We start from the raw sequence: 27,262 nt of genomic DNA on the forward strand, positions 1-27,262 counted from the left end.
CTATGAAGCAACATAAATTTTGAAGGGGAGGTAAAGAGGGGAAAAAAGAGGGAAAAAAATTGGAAAGGAATTTGTAATGTAAGTGTATAATATATGCAGAAAAAGATCTTGCTTTTTATTTTAAAATAAATAAGTAACCAGTCAGAGCAATTTGGCTTCCTAAATTATTAAATATGATGCTCTTATCAGAACTCACTGTGACTCATCATAAGGTGTTCTGCAGATACAGTACAATTCCTCACTGCTGCCCTCTTGTGCCCGTTTACAATCATTACAGATGTACACATCCATTTTCTTAGCCTCCTTTTCTGTGATGCCAACACATTCTCCATGATACCAGTTAGTACAAAGATCACAGCCAATATAGAACCTAAAAGTATTCACAATGAAAATGACAATGTAATTGTCATTTTGAGCTGCATGATACTTAAATCTGTCTTCCCTGTCCTGATTCACTTTCTTACAGGATTACTTTCTGCAATGAGTCAGCTAAACATCCTGCATCCGACCGTTCTATCCCTGGCAAACTACAGCATCTGACACTGAATCAAGTGTAGAAACATAAAATCACTCACATCAATTTCAACAAATACACTGTTTAGTGAAATATGGGTCTTTAAAAACATACTGGAATTTGAAAAAATAAACAACACACTGATGGTAATGTCTCCCTCTTAATGAATGTGTGTAAAACTGTAACAGGCACAAAACCAAAGCCAAAGAATCAATGACTTACATCTGTCAAACCTATGCCACAAATTCAGGGCTATTTCTTAGATAGGTTTGAAAATGTATCTCACAGTTTAAATTTGAAAACAAAGCAAAGCGCAAACACCAAGGAGAAGTTACACTACAAGGAACATGCAGGTCAGCCAGGTGTAGAAGATAAATGGTCAAAATATGATATGAAGAAGAAATCTAAGAAAGATACATGTGGTAATTCAATTTCTACTAAGTTTTCTAAATTAGCAAGGGAATTTAATCCAATTGTAACAGATTATGACATGGGCCAGTTTTTCAATGTAATGTATGTGACAATGTGGAGAGTGACCAGGTTAATTACCTGGTAAGGAACGGCTTCAACTCAAACCAGGGGTATATACGGTATGGAGTGTGATATAAGAATAGGTAGCCAAAACCTCAAGAGGTTCCACGGTAACTGGTGAGCTGGGGCTGTATGAGTGTGTAACGGAGGGCAATCACACTCAGTCAACCCTCTAGGCTTTTGTAATATAAGATCCCAAATGACAGAATGAATGAAAAGCATCTCTAAGACAAACAGAGTGTATCTAAAAGTGCTGACAGGAGCTATATAGGAATGCCATGTAAAAATCATAGCAAGAATTAGTGTGAATCACAAGGGATCCGACTGACCAGCTTGCTGATAGGATTCTACCAAAGTATTTCTTGGCATATTAACCTGGAGAAATGGAAGTAGTCCTCAAACTAACCTGCCATATGAATGTAAAGGAATAATATATGATTGTGTAGTTCATCCTATTCACATTAATTTTTTTCTTTTGAATTAAGACTCCTGCATGATTTTCACTGCCACATGTGGGGGCTGGGCCTTCAAGGTGTTTCTGCATGTTGACTTCACCCAGATGGCGGGCTATGTGTTCTGGAAGTAAGCTCAGGACTTGAATTTCAAGTTTTAGTCACTCTCACTAGGTTCCCAAACCAGCCTAGTAGGGTACAAGAGATCACAAAATACTCCTAAAAAACACTTACTCATCCCAACTAGAACAGGGAGTGAATGAACCTGGTACACTGAAGTTTTAATAACAACAAACTGAAAAATATGAAATACCCACAAGATAATGAGGTGATCGCAGAAGAATGAGCACATGTTCATGCGTGCCTCATTTTATGCAACTTAAGTATGACAAAAATGTGTGTGAAATGAATTTCTGTGATCTGAATATTTTAAATAAGCCGAAGAAGCCTAATTATTTAAATAAAGTCCATATGCAGATATTTTTGTAAAGTAAGTAAATCATGTTCTGTTTTGTTCTGTAAATCACTGAGTATTCTTGTGCTTAAAGGGAGGCACACTAGTATTAAACTAAGGGCAAAATCAGTTAGCAGGGCCCCACTTTCCACATTATCTATCATTTCCAATAAAGACAATGAAAAGGGAAGATTAGCCAAAACTGAGGTGTTTAATTCAACATACAGCTAAATCTAGCAACAGAAAGTGTTGATCTAGCACCTGGTCATAATTTTAAATAGCACCGCCAAAACAGCTTCAATGTTGCAACTTAAAAAAACATCACTGAAGAGATCACAATTTTATTTTATAAATTGATTAGGCATCCACTGAAGGTAGATATTAAGCATGGCTAACTCTAAATAATCATATATTTTTAGCACAATCAAACTTTCTGGTACTGCAAAAAAACACTGTAGTTAATCTTGGCTTTAAAAAGCTGGCCTATATTTAAATGCTCAAAATGAAAGCTAAATACTTCGTTCAATGATAATGATAAAAAAAAAATGAAACTGCATTAATGGACTAGTGTTTCTAAAATCTTGTATATATCACCAAATACAAGTCACAACAGTCAAAAACATCTTCCAGCTGCCATGCTTTATTATCACATTTTTGAGTGTCATTCCTGAAGACTGAGTGAAAAGAGCACTCTGGCTTTTGTCCCCAAAAAGAAAGTGGGAACTTTGACAAAAATAATATTAATTTTCAGTATTCCAATACAAAAAACAGAATTGCTTAAAATTAAACAATAAAACCACTCAAACTTGAAACATTGTCCACCATTCACAGTCAGATAGTGTCTAAGATTTGATGTAATCATAAGGTTGGGAACAGATTCCAGAAAGGATGCTCTCGGCTTTCGGTAAGGGCTGCGGTAATAATATACCTCCTTCTCCAGACAGCATTACTGATTGATTTGGATTTAATCCAGAGAGAAGAAGAGAAAGCAAAAGAGCAACAGAAAGCTTGTTTTTGACAGAAAAGGATATGATGAAGAACAAACATGAATCATGAACACGTAAAATACAAAATTTTTACTTCTCTAGTGTCGAGTTTAAGAACATCAGCTACTAGACCACAGGTGAAACCTCATTACCCTTACTTTCAACTACTTTCATTGACATTGCTACCAATACACTCATTTTCTTCACAACTGGAAATTTAACAGCTAAACTTTTAAGAAAATAAACTAGAGCCCAAAAAGATCTACTCACTTAGATTCATCGTAAGGCGTTTTACAGATACAGTAAAGCTTTGTGTCCTTCTTAGTTTCCTTTGAGGTAGTAGAGATCATTTTCTTCTTCTTGGACTTGGAGCTTGAGTCTCTTTCTTCTTCTCGCTTCCTCTTCTGGGAAGCCGCAGGCAGCGTGGCCGTGGCCGTGGCCGTGGCCAGGGGGCCTGTGTGCTGCGGGGGAGGCGGAGGCGGGGGTGACGGCGGAGGGGCTGGAGGCGCAGGCGGGGCTGCAGGCGAGGTGGCCGCCACTGCGGTGGCCTGCACCATGTCTTTTTCTTTCTTAATTTTCAAGTCTCTCTTGAGCTCTTCCTGTTGTCAATTAAAGACAATACAAGACTGTCATTCCACTTAACGTAAATGCATGACTTGGCCAGAGGACTTTACATGACCTTCCTTCTTACCTTACCTCCCTTGTCGGAGCAGCTCCACAGCTCAGCCCCGTGTGAGGGAGGTGAGTAATTGGAGCGTCCTAACTATTTTAAACCCAACCAAATCAACGAGCAATATAAAGTGAAGATTATATAGCAGCCAGAAAGCTGCTAGCTATCCTCAAAGAAGATCTGACAGAAAGATGACCAAGTTTCTGAAAACAATGTCCCCTCCTGGCATGCCCATGTTGTATCCTAGTTATTTCAGTTGTTGCTCGGAATGGGGTTTCAAGTGTCCTCACCCACCGCCTGCTTCCTTCTGGCTGCTCTCCGTCTGTGTCCTTACAGTGAGACCCAGCATGAACTGAACATGATACTCAAGATGTGGTCTGACCAGCCAAAAGCTGAATGAGAGACAGACTTGCCTTATTTATTATGCTCCTATGTCCAGAAATTAAGAATGCAGGGAAAGCTATTTTATCAATACACATTTTGACATAAATTAAAATCCTTACTTCTCTTCATGTGAAATACTTTACAGACACACCTCTGTTACCTAGTACCACAACTTATTCTTTGAAATAATTATTTCCCTAGAGAAAAAAAGCCATTGTCATTGGCATCCATGTACAACCGTGGTGTAAATAAATCACTGCTATGACCAAGCCTTTGGTCACACACACAAAACATCACACACAAAAAAAATTTTAAGTAACCTCTACATCCAGTGTGGGAACTTGAACTTGTGAGATCAAGAGTCGCATATTCCAACGACTCAGCCAGTCAGGTACCCCGTAAACATCACAAAAATTCTAACAAATAAACCTGAATGGTCCTGGTTTAATGAATCTATTTTTTCTATCTAGCATCTAGATAGTCTTGTAAGTGAGAAGGTAAGTTGTATGACAATTCAGCAATCCTTTTCTATTTAAAAAGAAAGCCTAAACTTCTTCCAAGGGAAGAAAGTAAATCTTGGGTGCCATTTTCCTAGTTAATATGATGTGTTTGTAACATAATGAACAGATTTTAGAAAAATCAAGATGGATATAGTGGGGTGGGGTTCCTGGCTGGCTCAGTTGGTAGAGCATGCGACTCTCGATCTCAGGGTCATGAGTTCGAGCCCCACATTGGACACAGAAGTCACTTAAAACAAAAACGATGTTATAGTGGTTACACACGTTGATCCCCCACTTCAAGAACATACCAATGGTAGTAAAATATAAAACAGAGAAGGGGCGCCTGGGTGGCTCAGTCGGTTAAGCGTCTGCCTTTGGCTCAGGTCATGATCCCAGGGTCCTGGGATGGAGCCCGGCATCGGGCTCCATGCTCAGCAAGGAGCCTGCTTCTTCCTCTCCCTCTGCCTCCCTGCCTGTCTGTCTGCCTACTTGTGATCTCTGTCAAATAAATAAATAAAATCTTAAAAAAAAAAAAAAAAAAAAAAACAGAAAAAGTTGAAAAGCTAGAGCCATGCTTGAATAAGATATAAATGTCTCTATGAAATGGAAACACAAAACTGTACACAGGGCTGACACTGCAGGCCTGCGGGATTCCAGACTCAGAACTAGGAGGTGGTAGCCCACCACAACTAGTTTCTGCAGGGAGAAGGGGCCTCAGCATGCTTCGTGGGACTGGGCCATAAGAACAGGCTCCCTGCTTGATGGAAGGGTTGGCTGGTCTATAACTGGGCCTTCAGAGAGGAAACAAAAACAAAACTCCTCTCACTTAAATGACAAATGTTGGGACGCCTGGGTGGCTAAGTTGGTTAAGTGTCTGCCTTCAGCTCAGGTCATGATCCCAGGGTCTTGGGACTGAGTCCCACACTGGGCTTCCTGCTCAGTGGGGAGTCTGCTTCTCCCTCTGCCTGTGCTGACAAATGAGATCTTTAAAAAAAAAAAAAGCCAAATGCAAACCAAATGAAAACATGTGATATGAAAAAAAACAACCAACAAAATCAATAACTGAATCTGGGGCGCCTGGGTGGCTCAATCGGTTAAGCGTCTGACTCTTGATTTTGGCTCAGGTCATGTTCTAGGGTTGTGAGATGGAGCCCCACATCGGGCTCCGTGCTAGGGGTGAAACTTGCTTAAGATTCTCTCTCTCCCTCCTTCTCCTCTGCACCCCACTCCCACACCGCTTGCACTCTCTCTTAAAAAAAGAAAAAATAACTGAATCTGAATTCATTCCAACTGAAATTAATTTTATAGAACAATTTGACAAAAACTTTGTAATATTATGTTTGAGGTGTTCAAAGAGCTAAATGAAGGTTTAATTTCTACTAAATAATAAAATTATTTTATCAATAAGAGAAGCAAAGGGGGATGGAGGAGAGAGGAAAAGGTGGAACACAGGACATCTTTAGGTCAGCAGAATCATTCTGTACGATACTGTAAGGACAGGATTCTGTATTCTGTATGTAACACGGATATATGACATGATGCATTTGTCAAACTCCTAGAACTGCATAACACAAAGAGCGAAACAATGTAAACCATGGGCTTTAGTTAATAATAATGTACCAATACTGGCTTATCAGCTGTAAAACATGGCCACACTAATGCAAGATGGTAACAGAGGAATTTGTGGTGTGTGAGTGTGTGTGGGGGGATAGTCTACAAGAACTCTTTCTGCATAATTTTTTTGTCAATTTAAAACTGCTCCAAAAAATAGCCTATTTAACAAAAAAGCGACAAGCAGAAATCATACAAGAACATAAAGGACCAATCACTTATCTTGAATATAAAAAATAAAATTATAATTAAAGTTGTGGAAGCATTTTTTTGTAGAATAACTTGTTAATGCTATAAAAAATAATGGAATAGTAATACCACATTGTTACCGTGGCTTTGTGAGGGAGTAAAATTGTGGGAGAACTTTCATGATTGGCTTTATATATTTCTATAACGTTTTAATTTTCTATAAGCACGTATTCTGTAAACTTAAAGAAATCCACTACACTTGCAAAAAAAAATATTTTAAAAATATGCTAGTACATATACATTTGAATATTGCCCTTCAAAGCAAATTATCTTAGCCATGAATTCTACTAGTTAAAATAATGCTGAACGTCTGGGGCACCTGGGTGGCTCGGTCGTTAAGCATCTGCCTTCGGCTCAGGTCGTGGTCCCAGGGTCCTGGGATCGAGTCCTGCATTGGGGTCCCTGCTCGGCCAGGAGCCTGCTTCTCCCTGTCCCACTCCCCCTGCTTGTGTTCCTGCTCTTGCTATCTCTGTCAGATAAATAAATAAAATCTTAAAAAAAAAAAAAAAAGTCTTGGGGCACCTGGGTGGCTCAGTCGTTAAGCGCCTGCCTTCGGCTCAGGTCATGGTCCCAGGGTCCTGGGATCGAGCCCCGCATCGGGCTCCCTGCTCGGCCAGGAGCCTGCTTCTCCCTCTCCCACTCCCCCTGCTTGTGTTCCCTCTCTCGCTCTCTCTCTCCCTGTCAAATAAATAAATAAAATCTTTAAAAAAATAACAATAATAATGCTAAGTCTTCTTTCTTAGAGTATAATAAATTTCCTTCCTTATTAGATTATGTAATATACTGCCAAGAAGACCGCACTGTAAGATGTTTATAGCGTAAGTATTTTTAAATGGCCGCACAGTATAATGAATGCAGAAAAATGTTCAGTATGTTTGTCTCCAGTGCGATTCCATTTCTGTATAAATTACGTTTATACATGGATACATCTATTAAAAATAATATACACAAGATATATTCTAAAGTTTTTTAAAAATGGTAATCTTGGAGGCACACTGACTTACAGATTATTTTTATTTGTTGGCCAAGGTAATTACTTTAGAAAGACATCTGAATGTACATGTCCAATTTACTTATTTACATGTAAAGAATACAAACTATTAAATATCTCCCCACTCTGTGCAGAATATGCGGTGGGAATGGCAAATGACACACGTTAGATGTTAAATACCTGCTGAGTGAACTGAATGGCTAAGTCACATCAGATTTACTATTCTGCAACCTGAATTTTTCATTCAAGCATTTATCATTGAGAATTTCCCCAAAGAATTAAAAACAAAAAGGACCAATCCTACTCACACCATTTTGTTAAAATGGTAGTCCATTGAGTGGACACTCTCACATGTATTTTATCCAGTGGTTCTCAGCTCAGGGTGGTGGTGGTACCTTGAGTATTTGAGAATGTAGGTGGAGGGGACAAGGTCATTTTTTGGGTTGAAGGTGATGATACTAGCACTGAGTACTCAATGCTATGCTTCCTACACTGTGTAAAAATCTGGCCTGTGGAAAGGGCCCAAAGTGCTTCTTTTGAGAACTACTGATTACCAATCTCTTCTCTGTGGATTTCAGGTTGATTCCAAATTTTTGTTATGATTATTAACATTCATTATGTCCTTGCTCATATATCTTGCCTGTTTCTTAGATGAGTTTCTAGAACTGAAATTATGGAATATCAGAATATCCACATTTTAGAGTCTTTTGATATACAGTGTAATGTTCTCTAGAAATACATGATATTTTCTCTAGAAAAATAGTATTTTCATTTCACTCCTTAGTATTTAGGTTGACTATCCTTTTTTAAACATTTTATTTATTTGACAGAGAGAGAGCACAAGCAGGGGGAGAGGGAGAAGCAGGCCTCCCGCTGAGCGGTGAACCCAACATGGGGCTCGATCCCCTGGTATCACGATCTAAGCTGAAGGCAGACACTTAACCAACTGAGCCACCCATGTGTCCCTAGGTTGACTATCTTTTTATATGTTTACTGGTATTTGGCATTTTTAAATTTGAAAATTGCTTATTTGTATGTCTTACACATTCTTGTACTAGAGTGTTCTTTTTTCTTTTTTTAATTTCAGCTTTATTGAGGTATCACTGACAAAACTGCAAAATATTTAAAGTATGCATTGTAGTAACTTGATATATGTATATATTGTGATAGGATTTCCCTTATCTAGTTAACCAATACTCATCGTTTTCTTACTGACCTAAGAGCTCTTTAAATTTTAGGACTACTAATTCTGTCATCAATGTCACAAAATTTTTTTCCTGTTTGTTACCTATTTTTCAATATATGTTTATGGTATTTTCTTTTTTCCTATATAAAATTTTTTCTTCTGTCAGCAAATCTTTTTCCTTTATGGCATCTGAAATTTGTAATGCGCAGGAGTGGTTTTCCACACCCCGAGATTACAAAAATGACAATTTTGTTTTCTTCTATTATTTTTGTGTTTTTTCACATTAGAATTTTTGATCTGAAATGGACCTTAAGTTAAGGTGAGAGGGAATATCTGCTACTGTGAATTGGCTCTTTTGTTTATGACACTTTCGCAATGCTTGTAGTCTCAAGATGTATCTAGTGCGTGATCACCTCACTGAAATCTTTCATAAATAAAATTTTTCTTTTTGGGTTTTGATATAATAATCATATCATATACAATAAGAATTTTATCCCCCTTGTTTTCTTTTGTTTTTTTTTTTAAAGATTTTATTTATTTATTTGACAGAGAGAGACACAGCGAGAGAGGGAACACAAGCAGGGGGAGCAGGAGAGGGAGAAGCAGGCCTCCCGCGGAGCAGGGAGCCCGATGCGGGGCTCGATCCCAGGACCCCGGGATCACGACCTGAGCCGAAGGCAGACGCTTAACGACTGAGCCACCCAGGCACCCCTTGTTTTCTTTTCTTGACTTAACACACTAACTAGAAATTTTCGGAGGTGATAAATAATAATGTTGGGTTTTGGCACTGTCATCTGGCTTCTGACTTTAGTGGGAAGATCTCTCATGTCTCAGAGTTGTGTAATGTTGGTTGTTGGGCTGATCGATTTTTAAAAATACTTCTCATCTTCTTAAAATATACAAGGTACTTCTAGGGATGCTTTCAATAGCCTACTTCTCTTTTAAGAAGCTGTTCAAATATGTGTGAATAGATGTCTTCTTTCATTTTTCGATAAATTCCCCAAGCAAGCAGAGGATTAGCAATGCCTACAGGATCAGTTACAAGTCAAGGAGGAAGGTGTCTTATTTCATGGGCAACTCTTTATTTTCCATTTTTCCAACACTGTTTTGCAGTTCTTGGTCTACCTTTCTCATGAAACTTGGCTCCTGATAACTACTGGAGAGATTATGTCATAGAGCATAAAGGCTATCCTCAAGAGGGTTCTCAAAATGTTTTCCTTTAAACAGACTGACCTCTAAGAGTGGCTACGTTAGAGATTACAATACACCTTCAGATCTAAAACCTCTGTCCTTTTTCAAAAGACACGTGTCCCACCATTTTTAGTCTCTGTACAAAAATGTAAGCTCTAGAAACAAGCTGACATTTAAAACTTAACCAAAGTTGCAAGGGGAAAAAAAAAAAAAGAATAAAGTTAAATGCTAAACGTTGGACACAGAAGGAAAGGAAATACCTTCTTACCTGCACTTCAATCTGTAGGTCTTTGTCCAGGAGCGCTCTCTTTTTTAGTATTTCAGCTTTGAGTTGTTCTTTGTGTTTGAAGAGCAGCGCGGAGAGCTTGGTGGCATTCTGCTTGCTACGTTTCTGTTCCACGCTCTCTTCACGCTTCCGTTTTTTTGCTGCCTGTTTTTCTTCTTTATCTATCTTATCCAAAATATACTTCATCACCTGGTTACAGACAATCATTCTAGAGAGAAATACACAATCCATGTAATGCTGGGCATTTCATTCTGAAAGGCTTAAGAAATAATTTTTCTATGTGTCTATGGTTGATACACAAACTTTCTGTGACTGGAAAGCTTCAAGGAGTGATTCAAACCAGTTATGAGCAGCTAGTAGTGCCAAGGGTTCTCATTTAATGAACTTCAGCCAAGATTTAAAAAAACAAAAAAACAAAAAACCGTAAACTCAGACCTCCCGTGCGTGTGCACGCTAAAGAAGAAAGGCTGGTATACAACGAGTCCTTGTGTTCCTGGGTTATAAACATTTCTCCCTACCTTTGATTCTCTTCTCTTTCAGCTGGAGTCATGGTCTTTTTCTGCTTTAAATGTTCTATTACAGCATTATGCTTCATCACCACCTTCAGGACAGAACAAAATCCCAAAGTGCATATTTTATATAATGACTGCAAGTTGGTATACAGATAACAACAGCAGAAATCTGAGCACATGTATGTTTTCCAAAGAAACTGTAAGAATTTTATATCCTAATACAAAAGAAATTAGAGCTACAACAATATGGCCTGGGTGCTTACCGTGTACTGGGCACTGTGCTAAGTAAGCACCTGACATTACCTCAATTATTCCTCCTAACAACACTGAAAGGGATAATTTTATAAAGAGATTCTGAGACATGAAAAACTTAACTCACTTGTTTGAGATTAAATACGTACTATAAGCTGTAATTTTTACCCAGCTATCATTCTCCAACAGCCGTATTTTTTTTAACATTACGCTCACTTTCTTGGCATCAATTTCAAATGTTTTCCCTCCTCCCCGTCCCAATTTGCACAGAGATTAGGATAAAGACAGACATTGTAATAATTCTCAAATTGCACACTACACAGTACTAAAAGCTGGGTAATGATGCAGTTGAACATATACATGACATCAATTTATAAGAATATTACCATACACTTTTAAAATCCCTTTGCTGTTTAAAAAGTGCTTCTAATCACGTTGTAGTAGAATCATCAAACGTGCTAAGAGACCAGATCTTAATTATTCCCACCACTAAAAAGAAATGATGCTTATATGACGTAACAGAGGCGCTGACTATTGCTACAATGGCAATCCTGTTCCAAGTACCAGTGTATCAAATCAACATGTTGTACACCTTAAATTTATACAATGCTATATGTCAAGCATATCCCAATAAAAAATAGAAAGTGCTTCTACATACATGACCTCATTCAATCATTACAATAATCTTGTATGGCTGGAAAGAGAGGGAGTATTAATGAGGATATAGAGCTCAAGGGAGAGAGATGAGTTTCACAGACGGAATAGAAGACCCCGGAACTGAACACAGGTCTTATGACTTGGGAACACTTGAAATCCACACTCAAACTCCTGACTAATGCTGTTGACGCAAAGACAGTTTTCTCCAGTGATGCTACAGGATCTTATACACGGGACTTCATTTTAAGTAGAGTAATTCTAACTCCTCTGAACGGCCTTACTTCACTAAGACGCTACTGCAGGACGGCACTTTTTATTTCAGCTACGGAACAGAAGAATGTCAACCTTTTACAAAGGTGTGGTTAGAAATGCAAGTGAGTTTCCACTGTCTATAATTTGCTTGGTCTACATGCAAACTAAGGACTGACAATTGCAAAGAACTTCAAACAAAGGACTGTGACACCTGATGGGGCTTTGAGCTTAGTCAGACCTTCAAGTTTTGTATTCATAGTACTCAAACTCCTAACTCCATTCTTCCCATCTTAGTTCTCCCCGAATACAGGTAGTTCTTCTAATAAGCACTGATTGTTTACATCCAACAGAGTTCCAAGCCATGGTAATCATTCGTTATTTCTTGTCAATCCAGTGCTGCTTCTAAATTGAACCATCAATGACTTTTGTCTCATGTCGGAAACCTAACACAACCAACACTAGGTCTACTGCACAGCACAATCATTCAAGCTACTGAACATGCTGCTTTTACTTAATAACTTTACCTGTTTCTGAATGATTTCACTTTGATTAGAAGCTTGGAGAGTGTGTTCCCGCTTAATTTCTATCTGTTGCTGCTTCTTCTTTTGCTGCTGATCCCTGAGTTGCTGAACCCTCTGCAACTGCTCTTGCACACTGGCTGCCTGCACTGTAACCACATTCTGAATCTGGTGAGTCTGCACAGGACTGCTTTGCTGAATTTGCATGGGTAACTGGAGTTTGATTTGCTGGGGCACACCACCTTGCTGGGCCTGTATCTGAGCCACAACCTGCGACTGGATCTGAGACAGAACCTGGACTTGTTGCAGCTGAGGCACAGCAATGACTTGGGGCTGTGGCTGCTGTATCTGTAGCTGAGGACGGGATGGGGATGACACAGTAACTTGACTTAACGTCTGTCCTGATGAAAGAGTTTGAGTTGGAGACTGTACCTGGGGTTGTGATTGTGGCTGGCCCTGGGAAGGTATCTGAAGAGATGTATGTGGCTGAATTGGAATCGGTTGTGAGGTTGTAGTCTGACCCTGGGATTGCTGTCCAGGAGACACTTGGGATGGAGTCGATGGACGTATTCGAGTCTGTGGTGGACTTTGGACGCGAGCAGGAGACTGTCCTTGGACATTACTTTGAGGCTGACACTGTACTGCGACTTGGGGTTTGGATGACTGTGCTTGGGTGGGTTGTGCTTCAGAAGGGACATGGGATGCGACAGTTGTTTGGGTCTGAACTTCAGGCTGAGTCTGAACTTCAGGCTGAGCTGGGGACGGGGGCTGGGTTTGGGGCTGGGGCTGAGCTGAAGGCTGAGCAGTCTGTGGCTGGGCTTCTGGAGGACTCACACTCGGTGACTGAGCTGGTGGCAAGGTTTTGGCTTGTTGCACCTGTGTCGGGGATGATAATTTACTCTGTCTTTGTTCACTTGTACCTGTGAAAAAGAAAGACCAAATATTTCTGTTACTCTAGAACACAGGATCTTGGTAAAAGAAGAATTTGAAGGGGATTTTCTAAAGGTGAGAATCCCTTATTTTAGTATAGAAGATTGATGCCTTAGGGGCGCCTGGGTGGCTCAGTCATTAAGCATCTGCCTTCGGCTCAGGTCATGATCTCAGGGTCCTGGGATCGAGCCCCACATCGGGCTCCCTGCTCGGCGGGGAGCCTGCTTCTCCCTCTCCCACTCCCCCTGCTTGTGTTCCCTCTCTCGCTGTGTCTCTGTCAAATAAATAAATAAAACCTTAAAAAAAAAAAGACTAATGTCTTAGAAATGTTCCACAGACACACTTGAGGTAGGACTCTCCTAACTGGGGAGCCGGGTCCTGCTTCAAGGCTGCCCTCTGCACACGCTAACGCTCCAGAGCACTGGCTTTTAAAGCAAGGTGCAGTCTCTGGAAATCAGCCAGGACTTCTGGCATAAGGCTAATGCTAAAACCTCATTTTTCTCCTATGGCATGGTGAGGGCAGCTTTCAGGAGGAGGCTAACAAAGTGGTTCTGGACCTGCAGCTCTCAGATGTAGGCTATGAGCTAGACAGATCCACCTTCCCTGAGATTATCTGCATGACTCAATCAGTGCCTACAAAGCTGGGCAAGAAGCAAGTGTGAGCACAGTTACCATGATAGCCACTATTTTTTGCTCCCCACCCCAATTTTCTATATTTTTTTATGGGGGGATGGAGGTGCAGGGAGCCTGTAGGAACAAAAGATGCTGTGAGGCTGACCAGTCATCTCGTAAGCTCACTGGCTTGAGGCATATCCTCCCAAAGCTAAGCAGTGGGCCTCCATCCCTCTATTAGCCCAGCCACTTGAGGAATAACGCGCAGCGTTTCCGGTAACCCCGAGTGCTACCTGCTGCTGTAGTGGAAACAGTGCTGGTGGTGGTGCTGGCTGCTGCGGCCGTCGTTGCCAGAGGCGTAAAGAGGAACCGCTGAACAGTCCCGTTTGGCATGGCAGCTTGCATCAGCTGCTGGCCTGGACCCGGAAGTATGGTCACCCCTTGAGGTATCAACTGCAACTGTCCAGTCGTTTGACCTTGTCCTTGAATTACTACTGTCAAACCTTGATTGCCACCCTGTGGAAAAGAACAGACAACATGTAAACAGTGTTCAAGGCATCAATCTGTAAGTATATCACTTTTATGTTAGAAAGATCCTTTAATGTAATGAAAACATATACTTGAATGTCTACAGAACAGCACCAGAAGGAATTCAGATAAGCTAAAATAAGAATATTTATTTGGGAAGACTGCTGTTGTACAGTGGAAAAAACATGAACTAAAAATGCAGAGTTCCAGTCCAAGCTCTCCAAATGGACAGCCAGGTATCTGTCTACAAGTGACATTACTCCTCCAGATCTAAATTTCCCCAATCTATAAAGTAAGGGCGTTGAGGTGAATGACTAACGTCTCCACAAAATTCTGATTTTAAACCATATTTTAAACCATATGAATATTATATTCATATTATTTTATAATTTTCAAAGCATCTTTATATATACTGTCTGTATATTGTTTGATCTTCACAATGGACTTGTGATTTCGTGGAGTAGTGAGAGAAAATATTACTATGATCTTACCACTAATTAGAAATTCAAGGTTAGAAAGTTTAAGTCACTTGTCCAAAGTAGGAGACCAAGTTAAAGGTAAGATAAAATGAGGAGCCCAGATCTCCTGGTTTCAGTTTTTCAACATGTACCAGATTACCCATGGTGTGTGTCTCTGTGTGCACTCTAGTATAAAAAGCTTAGGGTTTAGACAGGGAATGCAAACACCAAGTCAGGAGGGTTGCTAATGCCCACATAGTTCTCAAAATGGGGACCAGGAAGTAAAAACTCTGTACTACCTCTTCTGTCCAGGACTTACTAATCCAGTGACCTCAACTACCAGGGACATGGCAGAGAGTCAGAAAGCAAAGTAAAAACAACCCACCCCAAATTCCCAACAGCCAAAACTGACACCACAAAGTTCATGTACTGAACTCCATATACTTCACTCATGAGTCCCTTATTTACTCTTGCATTTCAAAAATACGTTAAGACATCAAGTGTAGTTTGAAAACTAATTATAAAGTAAACCTCTATAAAATCAGCATTCAGGTCACCATCACCAGCATCCAAGAAGCCCCCGCTGTGATCTGCTCTGATCTCCATTCCCCTGGAGGTAACCACTGTTCTCAGTGCTACTGTAGCATTGCACTTCTTCATAGTGCTACTGCGTAGGTATGGATCTTTTCTTTTTTTTTTAAGATTTATTTATTTATCTTTAGAGAGAGTGGGTGGGGGAGAGAATCTGGAGCAGACTCCCTGCTGAGTGGAGAGCCCAACACGGAGCTCAATCTCACAATCCCGAGATCACAACCTGAGTCAAAATCAAGAGTCGGACACTAAACCGACTGAGCCACCCAGACACCAGCTGTAGATCTTTATAGGGCTCTGGGTTCACAACTTCAAGAGCACCAACCATGAAGAACACGATGGGAATGACACCCCTCCAGGTAGGCAATGCAATAGCCCTGTATCCCTATACAATAGAGCTAGTTTTGCTTGTTTCTGAATTTTATGCGAATGGAATCATGTTTGTTACGTGCTCTTTTAGCTCAACAATGTGGTTTTGTGTGGCTGCAGTTTTTCATTTTCATTGCTGTAGGAATGTACCACAATTTACCTAACTGATAGTAGACAGACATCTGGGTTGTTCCCACGTTTTTACTCTTGTGAACCATGCTGCTATGAATACTCATGCTCATTACCCTGGTGCTCACATGAACAAGCACTTCGTTAGGGACTACACCTAGAAAAACTCCTGGACGTATGCACATATCCTCGACTTTGCTAGATAATGTCTAGGAGCTTTCCAAACGACTCAACCAATTTATACTACCAGCAGTCGTGCATGAAAGTTCATTTTGTTTCATGTCTTTGCCAATTCTTGATCCTGACATGTTAATTTATACCATGCTCTTATGGACATAGCTTTAATATTCATTTCCCTCATTACTAACAGAGCTCAGTACTTTTTTTGATTTTGGAATTTAGATTTCCTCTTTAAGTTTGTTTGCCTTTTTTTTTTAACTGAGCTTTGCCATTTTGCCTTCTTGATTTTTAGTTATTCTTTATGTATTTTGGATAATAGTCCTTGTTTGACTGTATTTATATCTTCTCTCATTCTTTTCACTTTTATAATGTTTGCTGAACTGAAGTTCTTATTTTTGATGTAGCTGAATTTACAAATCTTTTCCTTTACTTTTAGTGTTTTTTTTGTTTGTTTTTTTAAGTAAGAAAGCCCTTCTTTTCCTACCTTAAGTTATGAAGGTTTTCTTCTATCATGCTTTCTGAAAGTATTATAGCTTTACACTTTCACAGGTAGGACTTTTATCCTCCTGGAACTGAGTTTATGAGTGAGGTAGTGGCCTACTTTCATAGCTTCCCATATATTGTCCCAACACCATTTACTGAACAGTCTGTCCTTTTCTCAGTGACCTGCAATGATACTTCTATCGTAGAACAAGTGTCCACGTATGCACGGTCACTTTCTGCATTCTCTGCTGTGCTACTGGTCTCTCCGTCCTTGTTGTCTGTACCCTTCTGTATTAATGAGTGAGGCATCGTAAGAAGTTTTGGTATCAGGTTATCACATAGGGCAAAGCCTCTTGTTCTTCAAAAGTGTTATAGCTATTCTTTCTCCTTTGCATTTCCACATAAATTTTTAAAAATCAGCCTGTCAAGTTCCACAAAAAAAATCTCCTGGGATTTTTACAGGAACCGCATTCAATCTATTGATTACTACTAGAAGAACTGGTAACAATAATGAATCTTGCAAGAAAGCAACTTATGTACTCAAATTTTATATTTCCCATGGAAATTGGTCAACTAGTAATGTTTTGGTAGTTAAAAAGATTATCCATCTGGCTGTTTTAGTTCACAGTCTAAGGTCTAAGCACTCTAGATAACTGAAATTTATTTTATCTTGCCTTTAAGAAATATTTTTGTTCGACTCTAGGAAGCAGCCATTTCTTTAAAAAGTGCGTTATAAAGTTCTGAGAGTAAGTACATGGCTTTGTTTTGTTTTGTTTTTTAAATATATTTGGGGGGGCAGGGGGAGGGGCAGAGGGAGGAGAGAAAGAATCTCAAGGAGACTCCCCACTGAGCGTGGAGCCTGACCCAGGAATCAATCTCACGACCCTGAGATCATGACCTGAGCCAAAACCAAGAGCTGGACGCTTAACCGACTGAGTCACCCAGGTGCCCTAAGTACATGTTTTTAAACTTACTCCAAGAATAAATAAATGATCACCTCTAAAGTTAAAATGAAGAATGTTAACTAAGTGGAATTAAAAGCTTAAAAAAAAAAGTTAAAATGAAGTTGCATTACTTACGTGGCCCTGTGTTAACTGAGTGAGCTGAGCCATGGTAAGCTTCACCTGTCCCTGTTGGGGGCGAGGGGACTGTGAGGTTGAAGACTGCAGATTTGTGCTGGATGCTCCCGAAGTTAATCCTTTCTGCCCAGGGGTCGAGGAAACCGCACTCGGGGCAGAGACTGCGGTGGAGACAGGCTGCCCTCTAATGATCTGAGTCACCACTTGTTGAGGAGTACCTACACACACGGCAGAGCGCTATGAATGCTTATATGCCCTGAAGCAGTATTCTGAGTTGAAATATTGTCCAACACATCAGATGAATGTATGCTTTTCAATTTTCACAAAGACCGATGTGATGCTGTCAGCCCAAGGATGCACTCAGACATATACCCACACCCAGAGTTCCACCTGGTTGTCAGTGAACCTGTTTTCGCTCGGCTCACTGACAACCATCCCCTAGTTCTTGCTATCTGCAGTAGAGTGAAAACACAATCAAGATTCTTCCCACAAGTCTAAAGCTAAAATGACAATAGGGAAGACTGAAGAAAAAATACATAATAAAGAGCCATTTTATAAGGCTGCCTTTCCTTTGGAATATTTAAAATAAGAAGATAATCTAATGTATAATGAATTCATATGAACTTCATATGAATTTTAAACGTAACAAACAGAATAGGACTATTCTGAACCAATTATGTTTATAAATGAGCTTTTCTTATAGCTTTTCACCAGATAGTTAGGGAGAACCATGAGGTCAAGGATCACTTTATCCTCAACATCAGGGCAAAATGCTCAAAGAATACGTCTATAGTTCATTGTTCAATATCTACTGAATGAATGAATTTAAATTAGAATGGCTCTACAGTCTTCTAAAAACTTTCACCCTCATTTAACTTGCTGAAACTAGAAGACAAAACAGGTGGAATTTTTCCCTTGTGGAATAATTGCTAAGAGTAATTATTTGGTAGCTAATTTTACATTTACAATGTCCTAATTCGTTATTAATTAGTGAGTACCATCACATTTCTGAAGTTTTATATTCATTTTTTTTTCCATTGCTGAGTACATATATATTTCTGTACATATACACAGATATTTCTTTTAATGAATGGTGTTTATGTGTAACATTGCAAGTCTTGACCCATTCAGAATACCTTCCCCTTTTATCCTTTTTTAAATAATGCCATAGTGAAATCCCTGTTTATAAATTTTTATGCACTTCTGGTTATTTCCTTAAAATAAACTCCCCCCAGTATTACTGGGTTTCTAACGGGAACACAGTACTAAATTGAATTTTATATAGGTTATACCAACTCACACTCTCACCATCACTGAGTTTCTATTTCACTGAACCCTTGCCAACCATAGGTACTATCACTAAAGTACAATATTCCAGCAATTAGAAATGGTATGACAGCATCATGGTCTCTGAATTTCTTCAATTACTATAGAGGGTCAGCATTTAAACCCGTGTCAAGTCATTATGCTTAATCTGTGAACTCTCTCTCCACACTCTTCCCATTTCTCTTTTCCTACTTATTTATAGGTGCTTTTTACAGATTAAGATAAAAATTACAACTATGTATTGTTTCTACTTTGCATTCTGCCTTTTATTTCTTTTTAAATATCAAAGTTTTTTTTTTTTTTTTTTTTTTAACATGTATGTGTGTGTTTCTTGTTCTGGCTTCAATTACTTCTTTTAAATTTTCCTGCATTCTCTAATCAGATATGTCTTCCCAAATATGTTCTTAGTCATGGTATGTGTTGGCAGAGGTCTGCCCCACCACCAAAACTATAAACTGATTATTCCAGTATCATTTGCTGTTAAGTCCAGTCTTTCCTTCCTAATTCAAAATGACACCTTCGTCACACTGCAAATTCTCACATATAATGCCTCTTTAGTTGCTTCTATCGATCTAGTTTCCTCTGGTGTCACAGTGCTAATTCTGGTGGGGTACAACACGCTCTAACAACTGGCAGTGCATTTGCCATCATTACTCTTATCTTCTAAACTTTTCTCAATTAATCTCTTCCATTTATTCTTAAGATGAACCAAAAAAAAAAAAAAAATTACATCATATGAAGTCAAGTGCCTTAATTTGAGAACTTCTGGACCTCACGTTATGTCCTTGTACTGCAGTTCGAGGAACAATGCATGAAAAATTACTTTAGTTGATTCCCTGGTACTGATATGATGCCATCATAAACAAAGATGGATTAAAGGGTTAGTGCTGCTCATTCAGATGATCCCCAACACGTACATGTTAATTTGAGATGATCACCAAAATGTAAATTCAAAAATTGAAAAATTTTTATTACATCCAGGAAGTCTGTGGATTCAGTTTTGGGAAAGGCTAGTGTGGTGGTAGGAACAGGATAAGCTGAGCTACACATAATCAGAGACACACCCCACATCCACCCACCCTCCAGCTCTCTGGCCACAACTCCTAGAATTCCACACCTTCACTGGGCCCCACCAGACCCACTGGCCACCTGGAGACACACTCGTATGTGTAACTGTGGATTCACATCACGCAAGTCAAACACATAACTAAAACTACATAAGGCAATACGGAACAAAGGCTCTGTATCTTGCAATCACCAATTTTTTTCAGTTTTGTAAGTATATTACCATTTGTCATCTATAATTTTTTTTCTCATTTACATTACATTACACTTTTATTGTTCCCTTTAGTTACCTGACAGCTATTTTTAAACAGTAATAGATACTAAATTAATAGTAAAAGTAATAGATACTAAATTAACCAATTGTCCCTGCAGCATTAAGTGAAATAATGGATCATACTTTCTCTTCTGGGGTAAATCCTGTTTAGACTTTAGAAAATTGCCTTTATTTAAATAAAAAAACAAGACGGTGCTTTATTTCATATTAGAACTGTGCTAAAATTGTAAAATGAATGGAAAAGATTTAATCTTTTCTTTGCCCTATGCCCTGGAACTTTTTTTTATAAGAAGAAAATTGCTTCCTAATCATTTCAAAGAATTTTACCCATAAAACCATGAGGTCTGGATTTTTTTGTGGGAAATACTATGGCAACTTTCCAAATTTCTTTCCTTGATATGAGTCATTGAGACTTGAAATTTATAAGCATAGTATATACTTAGGCCTCATTATTCAAACAGATTTAGTTCCTGAGTATGGGGTGTGAGAATCCTCCAATGTCTTACTATAAGAATTCCTATACACAATTCTCTTTTGATTAAAAAAAGTTCATTCTATGGGGCGCCTGGGTGGCTCAGTCGGTTAAGCATTTGACTTTGGCTCAGGTCATAATCTTGGGGTCCTGGGATCTGGCCCTGCATCAGGCTCCCCGCTCAGCTGGGAGTCTACTTGTCCCTCTCCCTTTGCTCATGTTCTCTCTCTCTAATATATAAATAAAATCTTTTAAAAGAAAAGTTCATTCTATTTTTATAGCACTTTCTCATCACTAATTTTGTAAACTAGCATTTTGTTCCCATTTCTCAAGAGTAGACTTGCAAAAGAATGGTTTATTTTAATAACATTTGCCCTTTTCTCTCTCTTTTAAGATTTTATTTTTAAGTAATCTCTATACCCAACATGAGGCTTAAACTCTCAACTCCCAGATCAAGAGTCACATGCTCTATCAACCAAGCCAGCCAGGCACCCGCCCTTTTCTATTTTCTAATTATTACTTGTATTTTTATTTTATTTCCTCCTGTTTTCTTTAAGACTTGTTTTATATATTTTGCTAACTACTGATTAAGACTTAAGAATATGCGGGGGCACCTGGGTGGCTCAGTTGTTGGGCGTTTGCCTTCAGCTCAGGTCATGATCCTGGGGTCCTGGGATCAAGCCCCGCATCGGGCTCCCTGCTTGGCTTCCGGGAAGCCTGCTTCTCCCTCTCTCTCTCCCCCTGCTTGTGTTCCCTCTCTCGCTGTGTCTCTCTCTGTCAAATAAATAAAATCTTTAAAAAAAAAAAAAAAAGACTTAAGAATATGGGGTTTTGGTCTGTTTTATCCTCCAGTGTATTTCAACTGCCTGGAGTAGGTGCTCGAATATTTACTGAATAAATTTGTCTCTGAGTCCAGCTTTGGCAGCATGACTTAGCTGCTACTTGATAATCTGCTTGAACCTATGCATTTGATGTTCCCTTAACTCAAAAGTTACTTATGAGAACATATGTTTTAAAATTTTCAAGCAAGTAAAAATTAGTAGAATAACTTAATATTAACTTCTAGCTTTACTACACAGAATGTGGCCTATACACATTCTACTTTTTGGAAGGAATTCATCAGGTTTTCCCTGACTCATTATGTGACCATTTTTGTATAAAGAGCCCATATATATTTAAAACCAATGTGTGTTCCTGAAGGTTTAACAGCTGACACAGCCTGTTTCTAGTCTACTATGCTTCTGTTGATCCCTCCTTGATATCAAATAGTTTTTGCTTTAAACACTCCAATGAAATCTTATTTGGTTCTTTTTTTTTTTTTTAAAGATTTTATTTTTAAGTAATCTCTACACGTAATGTGGGGCTTGAACCCACAACTCCAAGATCAAGAGTCACAACATGCCCACCAACTAAGCCAGTCAGGCGCCCCTTATTTGGTTCTTAGAGATTCCAAACTGCATCTTCATTGCAACTTTTTATCTTTAAGACAATGTAAAAATCATTGACTTTTGCTCTGTTCAATATTAGTAAGATAATTTTTGTCCTCCCCACCCATACCCCATATCTCCCCTCTTTCTTACTTTCTATTTTTGGTCTTTATTTCATGTATCTTTGCCCATCTTTTTATTAACCTTTTGTGGTAACTCAACTTTAGATATGTTTCTTATTACTGTACAGTTGGATTTTTTTTGTTCTATCTTTACAGGATTCAAATTTTAAATATGGGAACTTTAACCTATTCACATGAACGAAGGGCTGATAATGCCTTTGTAAGCTTTTTTTATGTTTTCCGTTTAAATCCTTCTTAGCTGTTTCCTTGACTTTGTCTGTCTTTTGCCACACAGACTGTTGTCTTTACTCATTCTCTTTACTCCAATGATTTGAATTAATATATATTCTATTTATTAGAGGTTTTGAAAAATTTTTATTAAGCATGCTTGGATCTACTACTCCCTTACTGGCAATGCCAGAAATGAAATAATATGGATGTACCCCAAAATGGATTAGAAATTTAGTATGCTTTGAAGTATTCATTCAAATCGGTATTTTTTAGTATGTAGAGTAGCAAATACGGAGTATTACAGATTTCCCAGACTGGGTATTGAGAAGAAAAATGAAAATGCTGGAGGGATGAATACCTGGCTGTACCATCACAGGTGTTCGAATAATTGCCTTTCCTAGTGTTGACTGTTGGAGTGGTGTTCTAATCACCGTCATACCAGGGCGGATCTGAGGCCCTGTGATTACCTATAAATGACACAAAGGACAATGAATTAAAATGTTTTTAAGACTAAAAGCATGATGGACTTAGAACACAGATCTTTAAACATTCTCTATTGATAAAAAGGTCTACAGAAATGACAAAGGCTCTTGGACATTACATTTTAAATTACATTAAGCATCAGCTTAAAGATGGAGTTCTGAGGGGAGACAATTTAATTCAAATGAGATCATATGAAATTCCTTGTCACTGGATACCAAGTAGAGCTTTATAGACTAGAAGGAAGGGACAAGACTCAGTGAAGCTCTGTTCTATAACCACCATGGCTGCCCACAGGAAAATGTTGAGTCCTATTTTCCCTGAGGTCCAATACATATCTGTCACCCACAGAATATAATAGTAAGATCGGAAACCCAATGTTCTTTCATGTTTTTAGAGGAGAGACTACAGAGCATATTAATTTTCAGTCTTATAATTAGGTTTAGAACATTTTCAAGTCTACAAAACTTCAAACTTTTTTCCATGATACCAGAGCCACAGAAATGATGTATCTAATATGTGTGCATATCAGCTGATAACAAACTAGTTATAATGCCGTGGATTCTATTTTCATTCTACTTCTTAGTTGCACAGCAAGTTTCCCTGGGGCTCCAATGCTGCCCATTGTTTCATATGAAGGAATTTTCTTTACAAAATCCTAGAAAGCATTAATTTGACTCATAACGTATACGAATATGCTATTAACTAAATGTTAAAAATTAACATTTAGCATGATTCATGCTTAGAAATAGAAAAGATTTTTTAAAAAAAATCAGTACTTCATCTCAGATTAAGTAAAAAGCAAAGGAATATTAGAAGCTGGATTAATACTGGAAGAGGCCGTTCTAAAAACTTCAACTTGGTGTGCGTAACACTTCAAAACAAAATAAGCCTGTAAAGAATTCTTACTTGTGAAGTGCTTGTGGTTCCTCCAGAGCCTGAGGTATTGGGCCTGATTGTGACTGTTGCCGTCCTGGGCTGGAATGAAGTAAAGGTCTGCTGGCTTGTACCTGTACTTGATGGAATGATACCCAGGACTTTCTGCTGTACTTGAACAACGCCTTAAAAAAAGATGAAGAAGTCATTAACAACTGCCCCTTTAATAAAAAGCATCAGGTGTTGCTGGGTTTCTGAGGAGGAACTACGTGTGGCAGGGTTTTATAGTGGGCTACATAGAATGTGAGATCCGAGGACTGAAATCAGTGAAAAGGAAATGAAAAATAATGGCGACAGTATGATCTGGCAAATGTGAATTAAAACTCTTCACATTTCCCTTACCTCCTTGTGTTGCTGGCACATTTACAGCGACAATCTTGCTGTTTGCAGGAAGTGGCAGTTTGGTAATTACTTTTCCTGCCATAGTGACTGGATTGCCTGTAATTTGGAACGTCTGACCTGTGCTGGCAATGCTTGTAGCAGATGTGGCAGCTGTGCTGGTGGCTAATGGGGTATAAGACATTTAATAAGCTTTAGATTTAAAATAACCAGCAACGTAGTGACTTATAGGAAGGGCACCAATGCATGAAATGTGGCTCATTTTGTATTTTTAAGACAAACATTCCTCTCCACTCAAAGTAAGTGAACTATGTAAATGTTGAAAGTGAAATAATGTAAGAGAGGAGTTTCGCTAATGTAATAATTATATCATTTGTAACAAACCAACTGTTGCAGCTTGTTTGCTCAATCAGCTGCAGAAGAAAAACAATTTTCTAAAGAAATGTTTCATTTCAGTAAAGGAATGACATTTCTTTTCCCTGAATGAAAGTATAATAACAGTTATGTACCTGAATTTGACTGGCCTTGCTTAACCCACGTAGCAAAGGTCTGATGGAAGTTCTTGTTTTGCTGGAATGTTACAGTGGCTGGAGATCCAACTTTAGTAGTGAGAACCATTTTAGTTCCAGTTGTAACTGAGCCACTTATGGGGGCCACCATAACTTTTTGTGCTGGAGAAATGGTACTAGTTGTACTGTTTGGTGGGGAAGTGGTGGAAGCTGCAATTACTGTAGGCTTCTGCTGTTCCAATCGTTTCTAGAAAAGCCAGGGAGAGAACACATGAACCAAAAGAGTTCTAAATAAAAACAATACCATTCTGCAAGAAGTCCAGCCATAATTTCTCCAAATCTAACTGCATCAAATTTCTAAAATATCTCTGAAAATATATCCATATAAATTTGCCCTTAATTTCCTGAAGAAGGCCATTTTGTTACGACTACACCACAGCCCGTACAATGTCCAAGCTTCCAGACTGCAGATAAGAGAGACACGGGTAATCTCATTGGAGACAGGAACACCTTGCTGCTCAGGGGCAGAATTTAGAGCACAGAGCGAATGATAGAACTGTAAAAGGTTTCTGGTTTACTGTAATGTTAACTTATCCAATTATAAAAAACATGTAAATATTTAAATAATCACTATTCCAGTTGACAAACAGGTAAGCAAGCTGAAAGTTATAATAAAATATCTTTTCTAAACTTCTTATACTCCTCAGTTCAAAACTCTTACAGAAAAATATTTTAGACTATTTTATGCAGAGAGGTATAAGCTGATCAGACGACAGGGTTTTTAAAGACAATCTGTGCATCTTGTATCATAGATTGCTAACATTTCCTGACCGACACGACGACGTAAGCTTCCACATGTAAGAACAAGAGGCAGCACTGATTTCAAACTTCGTGCAAATGCTTTATCATCATTATCTTATTTAATGCTCAGACCAACCCAATAAAGTTACTGGTATTGTAACTTAAAGATGACAAAACTGAGACTCAGAGAGACTGTAAATGGCCTGGACAGAGCTAGTTAGTGGTGGGGCTGAGATGTGTACCAAGATAAAACTGTAATGCTGAACTATCTCCTGCCGTGACATCACAGACAATCTATGTAGGATTGTTTTTGTACACATCCAGTACGCCTGAATATAATGTGAGGTATTTCCCATAGTTTCTCATTCCTCAGAAGAAAAGGAGTTTAGTTTTGGATACTCAGAGATGTCATCTGACTGAAATCAGTTTTAAAAAGGTGGGGGAGGGGGAAAGACAAAGAAACGGAACACATATTTAGTAGTTATTTCCTGAGGGTATGCCTTCAAAATTGGAAATGTTGACTGTATTTGTAAATAAGCATTTTAAATAAATTTTTAAAAGTAAAACATTAGGTTTCACTATAGAGATGACAAAAACACATCCATAAAATGAAAAACAAAACAACTAGTTAGTTTTTCTCTAAATGGACAGATAGACATGAAAAAATCCAAAAGTGTAGTTATCTCAAACTTTGACGTAAGGGAAGGCAATGACCTACAGTACACCAAAGTAAAAGGTGCATAAAAATTTAAAGGAATGTTTTATAAAATGTGAGAGGAAAAAAGCAGTTTGAAATGAATATTTTGGTTGACATAATATGTAATTTTTAAATACTTACATGCAACTAAGTTAGTGATACTCTAAGTAGACCTTTATTGATTTCACCTATATCCTAAAAGTTTACATATTTAAGTTGGCTAAAAACTTTTATAGTATTTTCTCAAGAGAAAAAAGGGGGAATCATCCTTTATGTGAACCCCTAATATTCAGGCACATACAGTACATCATTTATAGTGTGGAAATGCAAAGAAACCATCAGTAGCTTTATGATCCTCAATTATAACAAACTCCTAAGAGTTTTAGTACAATTTGCTTTTTCATGGCCTACAGAGATATTATAGATTGGAACTTGGTAGGAAAACATTATCTTTGAAAATTACCCACAAACACTTCTCAAGCTAATGTAACAATGTGTGCCAACGATATTTTAGTAACAACAAACACTTACCCACTGAATTCTAGAGATAATAAATAAAACCACATGAATATATCGTTATTGTGCTTTTGGTGTGCATGAATTTGGCTAAAAATGTCAATTCGCTGCCAGGTGGGCCTAGTACCAACTCCCCCACCTGCTGGACAGCCAAGCGCTGCTGTTTGAGGTGAGCCTCCATGTGGGCCTTGAAGTCCTCTGCCTTCTTCTGTTCACTAACCTTAGCCTGTTGCTCAACTGCTTGTGCCTTTTCTTTCTCCACTCTGCAGGGGAAAAAAAAAGGAGGAATTTTATCAGAAACTACACTATTAGACAACTGGTATCAAATATTAAGTGAAATCTGGTCGACTTTAATATTATAAAAAGATATAAAATTATTTCTGCTTAAAAACAATAAATGTAAGATAATTAGAAACTGACAAATGGATAAAACACATTAAAATTAGAAACAAGACTTTAACAAATGATCTATAGCTAGCACTTAAAATCAAGAGGTGAAATAAAATTAACTA

At 38.5% G+C, this 27,262-nt stretch overlaps 1 protein-coding gene across 1 annotated transcript in view; it reads right to left on the minus strand.

Moving 5' to 3' along the window:
* The window catches only part of BPTF (bromodomain PHD finger transcription factor), a 144,745-nt gene that overhangs the window by 11,922 nt on the left and 105,561 nt on the right, over window positions 1–27,262 (minus strand). Inside the window, exons 17-27 of the mRNA XM_032429970.1 lie at window positions 26,971–27,013; window positions 24,737–24,983; window positions 23,862–24,013; window positions 22,831–22,939; window positions 17,556–17,773; window positions 14,032–14,254; window positions 12,203–13,116; window positions 10,524–10,606; window positions 9,988–10,213; window positions 3,208–3,536; window positions 197–370 (exon numbers count right to left, since the gene is read on the minus strand). Of these exons, the coding sequence (XP_032285861.1) occupies window positions 197–370; window positions 3,208–3,536; window positions 9,988–10,213; window positions 10,524–10,606; window positions 12,203–13,116; window positions 14,032–14,254; window positions 17,556–17,773; window positions 22,831–22,939; window positions 23,862–24,013; window positions 24,737–24,983; window positions 26,971–27,013 (2,718 nt within the window). The remainder of the gene's footprint in view (window positions 1–196; window positions 371–3,207; window positions 3,537–9,987; window positions 10,214–10,523; window positions 10,607–12,202; window positions 13,117–14,031; window positions 14,255–17,555; window positions 17,774–22,830; window positions 22,940–23,861; window positions 24,014–24,736; window positions 24,984–26,970; window positions 27,014–27,262) is intronic.

Source organism: Phoca vitulina, unplaced genomic scaffold, assembly GCF_004348235.1.
Source record: "Phoca vitulina isolate PV1807 unplaced genomic scaffold, GSC_HSeal_1.0 scaffold41, whole genome shotgun sequence".
NCBI classification, from domain to species: Eukaryota; Metazoa; Chordata; class Mammalia; order Carnivora; family Phocidae; genus Phoca; species Phoca vitulina.